Source organism: Poecilia reticulata, linkage group LG10, assembly GCF_000633615.1.
Source record: "Poecilia reticulata strain Guanapo linkage group LG10, Guppy_female_1.0+MT, whole genome shotgun sequence".
NCBI classification, from domain to species: Eukaryota; Metazoa; Chordata; class Actinopteri; order Cyprinodontiformes; family Poeciliidae; genus Poecilia; species Poecilia reticulata.
The window spans coordinates 8,062,008-8,068,642 of NC_024340.1; the positions used below are offsets into that span (position 1 = coordinate 8,062,008).

The window sequence follows — 6,635 nt, forward strand, 5'->3', positions numbered from 1 at the left end:
AAAACACTTAAATTCTTGAATTCATACAAATGAATTTAAGACTTTTTAAGGCTTTCATTTCAGAGAAACACGTTTGAAGCTTTTTAAAAATGCGCGGGTACCYAGTGTTAAATGCCCRTTTGTTTTAAATCTGCTTGCCAGGCATCTTGAGGTGCAATAAATTCCACTTTTGGTTTTACATGTGGGATTTATGTTCATAAACTCCAATGAGGGAATCTTACCTCCTGGACTTTGTTGGCAAACTCCTGCGTAGATTCGCCGTCTTGTCTGGAAACCGGTGGGAGCCAACTGAAATAAAAGGCGATGTCAAAAACCTTATTTTTAAAAGTCAGAACGCAAAGTGTGACGATACTTACTGTAGAAACTTTTATTCTCTCAAACTATCTCACGCTGCAGCTGATTATCCAGCATTACAAGCTTTGAGTAGGTGAGCCAGAGGCTGTTAGTGCTGCCAAGGCAACATGTAACCATCACTGCTTTCTACCTSGACACTATCCCTGTCTATCTAACAGAYGTTAAGTAGTGATAAAATATGTAGTACCTTACATGATACACTGTACATGGAGAGAAAAATGTCCACAYGAGGTCTGTTAGCCAGCTGGACTCTACCGTGCTCTGTTGGAGGAAACGAAACACATTAAAGACGATTGTGTTATCATGTTACAGATGGGAAAAAATGACCAGAGAAGCTGTATTATCTGTATACAAACATCCTCACTTATATTGAAGGAGTTCATCATGGAGCTGGTAGAGCTCTCTGTTACGMCTGACTGGATTATTCTTAGTACTGAGATCAAATYAAAGCAGCTTTTATTAAGGCTTTCATTTCGTATAAATGAATATAAAACTTCACTTTAAATGTGTAATATCAGATTTGGAACAAAGTCGTATTTTGTTCATCAAAGATTTTAACCTCTTCAAAATGCTTGTCACKGAGTCCCTGAAAGATGATAAGCTAAATGACACTAATAAAGCAGCAGATGATTTAGTTTGCAAGTGTTCTCCATCTATTCTGACCTGACACACAAGTTTAAAATCCGGTTACCAGAGAAAGCAGAGGTCTGGACACCCGTAAGGCCACAGGTTGGATAGAGTCAGTCAGTGTGAAAGGCCACGAGCTGAAACAGCAAACAAACACACAAAAATACACATTTACTACCAAGCAAACACTATTTGGAAAACTTTCCTCCTGATATTAACAACATTAATACACATGACAACGTAAACAAACTTATGTGACTATTTCGATATCGATGACTGAAACGGCAAATTGAAACGAGCGGATTCTGACTAAAATCAGCAGCAGAGCTAATTAGCCAGCCCACGATACMAGAGCTGAGGATGAGTCAGTAAAGTGACCGAAACGCTGAGCTGGAAAATGAAACTGCAGGCCAGGCGCCCACATAGGAAGCACCTGGATGTGGCTGCAGCACAGCGTCGAGACGCAAACCCAACCTTCACATTTCTAAATCGCTACAAAGTATTCTGTCAACCTTGAGCTAAAGAAAAGATGATGCAATATCACATGGCTTCCTCTTTTATAAGAAACAAAGAAAAAAAAACATTTAAAACAGAAGTGCATAAAAAATGCAAAACAGTAAACTAATTGATGGTAAAATAATGTGGTTATCACAGCGTTGACCTTCTCTGCTTTAGTTTTGTTCCATTCAGACTAAACTCATTTTAAATATCGGACAAAGATAAGCCAACTCAAATCAAAAAGTGTTTTTTGCATAATGATTTCTTTCATCGAGGGGATAAAGCAACACAAACCAACCTGKACCAACGTGAAAAAGTAATTGCCCCCTAAGCCTAATTAATGCCCACCAGACAGGAAGCAGTGGCTGATTTCTACACATTTGCAGACGTAGAGCAGATCAGTAAAAAAAACTATTAATTTCGCATGTAAGTATCAGCCGATCAACAAAACCTCAGGAAATCAGCACCGACTTATTGGCGTAACCCTAGCAACCAGTGCAGGATGTATGTTAATGCAAAGTTGAAAGGTAAAAAATTAACAGAAGCAAATGTGCCGATAAATGCTGTGAATATTTGTGTTCCTCCRTAAGACTCAGGTCAGAGGAAACGGACAGCAGGTAAAAACAACAGGAAGTCAGACGGACCTGAACTTGAGCAGACCAACGCGGCCGTTGGTGGTGTCTTCTTCAGGAAAGACGAGTAAAGGCGGGGCGCCGTCAGCGGAGCAGTACCTCTGTAGAGACTCTCCTACCGCCTCCTGGCTGGAGGCCGAGTGGATCTCCATGAAGCCCCGGGCCCAGCACATGAAGCCCGTGGAGCCCTCCAGCTGGGGCTGAGGAGCAGAGGAACTATAAATCAAGCTTACCCAAGGCTGGACTCACCGCTTACAACAAAACGTGGCAGACGTAGATGTTTTAAGTCAAGTTTATTTGTGTAGCACATTTCGGCATCATGAATCCAGCAATAAATATTACATTTTGTCATCAATTTTAGCATTTAAAGCTAAGATTTAAAAACAAAAGCAGCGTCTCTTCAGCCTTTCAAACATTTCTGACCTTTTGTTGGAATGCTTTATTAGCTAAGCCCCTTAAGCCCAACCTCTGAGTCACTCAGGCATTAAAACGGCTCCGACCGCTAAATATTCACCTGAGTTGCAGCTTCGTCACACATCACAGAAAAAAATAACATTTTACCCCACAGTACTTACATATTGCCTCGCAAAAGTATTACCGTATTTTCCGCACTATAAGGCGCGCCTAAAAACCTTCAATTTCCTCAAATGCTGACAGTGAGCCTTATAATCCGGTGCTCCTTATATATGGACCAATATTGAGCCACAACAGGTCTAGCAACTACGGTAAGCAGTCACCGACTTAAGTTTTTCCCGTAGAAGAAGAAGTGCGCGGTGCATGCTGGGATAGTTGTCAGAACGCTGGTTTGTTAATAAATACATTTAAAGTCAGGGGGCGGAGGGGCGGGGGAAGAGAGACAGAGGGAAGAGAGAAAGAGGCTGCGGCGGCAGCGTGTCGGTTGGTCTGCGTTACCCAGAAAGCAGTTGGGCACAATATCACAACACAGTGAAACAACGACTGGGGCAGACTACTATATAAAGTACTTGGGGACCACTTCTTTATAAATGTGGATGTGTACGAGTACGAAATAAATTGGCAACCCAAACTGAAGCGTCTATTCTATGCGCCTTATAATGCGGTGCACCTTATAAATAAAAAAAAGTCTTAAAATAGGCCATTCATTGAAGGTGCGCCTTATAGTGCGGAAAATACGGTACTTTCTCCGCATATTTTCAGTGAGTTTAGTTCAGATATCACGTAACAGAATCCATACAAACTAGCCCAAACTGTGGAGGAGAAAGGAAAAATCCTACATTATTTAAATAGGGCTGGAATGAAAAATGCATGCCACACTTTTCAGGTTTTTATTTGAAAAAAAAAATTTGTCTAAAACCATGCAGTCTTTCTTTTTTCCTTCTCCTTTTAGCATCCGATTGGTTAGTGTCCTCAGTTCATTCATGGACAGACTGAATAACATACTGATATAAGCTGAGTATCACTGAGACGATCGATTAGATTAATCGTGATGAATCAATTATTGAAATAATCATCAAATAGCTTAGTAGTAGATTAATCCTTAACTGGAGAATAGAGACTCAAAAAAAGGCAAATTGCTGAAATAACACAAACCTAAAATTAAACCAAAACTTTACAAAAAATATTCACATTTGCATTAAAAAACAAAAAAACTAAACTGACACTTCACCTGGTTCACATTGTGCTAAAAAAATCTACCTTTAAACACCTTTTGACATTTAATTAATTGGTTCTATTCAAGGAATAGTCAACAGATTATCTCTACACTGATACTAGAAGTACTTTTAGTGGCTGTGCTTCCTTTGCTGCATTTTAAGCCAGAAATGTTTATAATACTATTTAAAAAAAGAAGTAAAACTGATTATTTGCATCTTTTAATTCGTCTCCAATACTGTATAAAAAGAGCTTAAAGGGAAAATCTGCAGAGAAATTTTTAATCCGATTAATCGTCAGAATAATTGATTACTAGAACAATCGTTAGCTGCAGCCCTAATGCGTAGATGAAAAGGAGTGAAAAAGGGATCAATGATCAGAAAACCGGTCAAATTTTTTTTTTTTTTTTTTTTAAAGTAAAACCTGAACACTCACAGTATTGAAGGGGGTCAGGAGGTTGATGATATTGTGGTCAAACTCTGTCACATGATTGCATACGTAGAGCTTGGTGTTTTTATCCCGGGAGCGAGGATTTCTCTGTCGCACGTGCATCCCGAGGACCGAGCACATAACCCTGACGACAAACCTGCAAGCAAAGACAGATGTTAACGCCAACAGGTTAAAGAAACAAATAGAAAAAAAATAAGGAACAATGGCGAAGACACGCCACCTTAAACGGTACTTGCCTCCGCACAAAGCTATCTGGGATTGCGCAGCTGACCAGGAAAACGTGAACGCCGATAAAAATCCGCATCAGCATCAAACAAATGCCGACTGGGGAGTAGATGAGCAACAGGAGGAGAGCCACGGCATCTTTGGGAAACCTGCACACAGATTGTGGAAACGGTTTCAATTCCACAGGAGGAAAAGAAAAAAAAAAAATCAAACACACCTAACATCTCCAAGTCAAGACTAACTTCTTGCAAATGCCACACCTGTTGGAAAAAAATGGGGCAGGTCTCCAGGTGTTGCTGGAAAATTTCCCGTTTCTTTTAGGACCATTTTCAAGTGTTAATAAAATTCACTGTGGATTTAAGGCTGACATTCCTACAGTGGTTCRGTTGATCAATAGGGATAAAATAACTTCACTCCCTCTTTWGAAGAACACTCTATATACATGTTTACAAAATACATAAGTTAATTACAAAACACCTTTATTTTGCAACAAATACTTTCATTTAAAACTTGCAAAGCAGAACTGAAGTCAAACTCCTCATATGTGCCTCAAACTTGACAAATAAATTTGATTCTGATTTACTGGACTGCGCTGGTTTGATCTGCTCATATATTTCCAGATGTGAATTTGGCCTCACTGAGTGTCATGAAATTACATTTATTTCAAATTTGACACTAAAGTACATAAGCAGAATTTTATTTTTTATTTTTTATCATGGTCGAACACCAATGTGTATACAATCATATTCAGCATTTGCCATTTGAACAGACATCACTGAATGTTGTCTTTCATTTCCAATAACTTATTACACGTGTCCTTCGTGTGCGGTTCTTTGACATCAAATTCTCATTGAAGCGTGACAGTAGTTTTTCTTTGCAAACAACAGTAAAACAACACGTTTATTAAACTTACCTAAACTAAATACTTCCTAGAGCAGGTGGACATGAACACAAACTTCACTTTCTACCTTCAATAGTGGCAGCGTTATTTTGATAACGCAAATCACTGCCAGTGTTGGGACGTGCACCCTAAATAAAGTTCCAGAGTAACTAATAGCAACATGATGTCTCTGCTACTTGGCTAATTAGCCTATCGTGTTTCTTTTCGAATGTTTTAACTCCCTGTGACACATTTGACCTGAAAATGCATCATATATCCGTCACCGATAACTTCTCAACACATTGTCTCAATGAGGAACACAACCCCTCCACCACTGGCTTATTAGCTTTATTCTGGTTAACCAGGGAGCTCTAGTTAGCCTGCCGTTAGCTGACTTACCGACGAAAGTCAAACATGTCCTCAATCCCCCGAGTCTCCATGTCTGCCTGTCGGACTTTGGCTTGGCACACAGGCTAATGCTAAGAATACCACCTGACCTCTAAATATGGGTGAGTCATTACGTTCACAGCAGCGCTATGGTCCTCCACTGGGTGAACTGGTAACCAGCTAGCCGCGTCGTTCACTCGATAAACTGGCAACACAGTAAAACAGAACGAGCAGCTAGGTAGGTTAGCATAGCAGCTATCAACAGATGCTACTTCCTGTAATATGGCCACAGTTCCTGTTAGGACCTTCTAAAATAAAGGATTTAAAAGAAAAAGTTGAGCTGTGCGTTTTTACTGATTAGACTCCGAAAGTTCAACTTGGACTTATGTGCAGTATTTCTAAATTGCACATTTGATTACTTTTTTTTTTCTTTTCAAATCAAGTCCTTTAATTCCAAAATAAAGGGTGGTGGGAAAAAAACAGAGGGACTTTGTCTCCCTCTGGTGTTTGAATTGGGAACTTTGAAATTACACAAAAATCAGAAGGCAAATGAAAACATCTTATATTTATGTACATATAAAAAGAAACTTAGTAAAATTTAATTAGTTAAATTTGAAATTAAGCGATTTATTAATTCATAATTCGTTAATACCTTGAACCACTTCAGAACTTTGAGATCACTCCTGATCAATTGTTAAGGGATTTGGGGTTGAGACCCAAATTAGTATTTCAGATTAATTTCAGGACTGATATCCTGTCCTTTGCATATTTTTTTCCCAAGAAATATATTCCTAAAAATGTGCAAATATTACAGATCGCAAATACACTGTTTCATACACTGTAAATAAATTATTGGGTATATCCTCCGTTGAAAATGACTTATGCAACACCCTGTAAATCACACATTGTTTATGGAAACAAATAAACATTACGTTTTAAACAAAAAAAATCTT

The 6,635-nt window shown here is 38.9% G+C and overlaps 1 protein-coding gene across 1 annotated transcript in view; it reads right to left on the reverse strand.

The window, feature by feature from the left end:
• aup1 (AUP1 lipid droplet regulating VLDL assembly factor) overlaps window positions 1-5,973 on the reverse strand; it is a 12,173-nt gene extending 6,200 nt beyond the window's left edge. Inside the window, exons 1-7 of the mRNA XM_008419824.2 lie at window positions 5,695-5,973; window positions 4,427-4,564; window positions 4,176-4,326; window positions 2,124-2,311; window positions 1,046-1,118; window positions 542-615; window positions 222-288 (exon numbers count right to left, since the gene is read on the reverse strand). Of these exons, the coding sequence (XP_008418046.1) occupies window positions 222-288; window positions 542-615; window positions 1,046-1,118; window positions 2,124-2,311; window positions 4,176-4,326; window positions 4,427-4,564; window positions 5,695-5,735 (732 nt within the window). The 5' untranslated portion in view covers window positions 5,736-5,973. The remainder of the gene's footprint in view (window positions 1-221; window positions 289-541; window positions 616-1,045; window positions 1,119-2,123; window positions 2,312-4,175; window positions 4,327-4,426; window positions 4,565-5,694) is intronic.
• Between the last annotated feature and the right edge of the window lie 662 nt (window positions 5,974-6,635).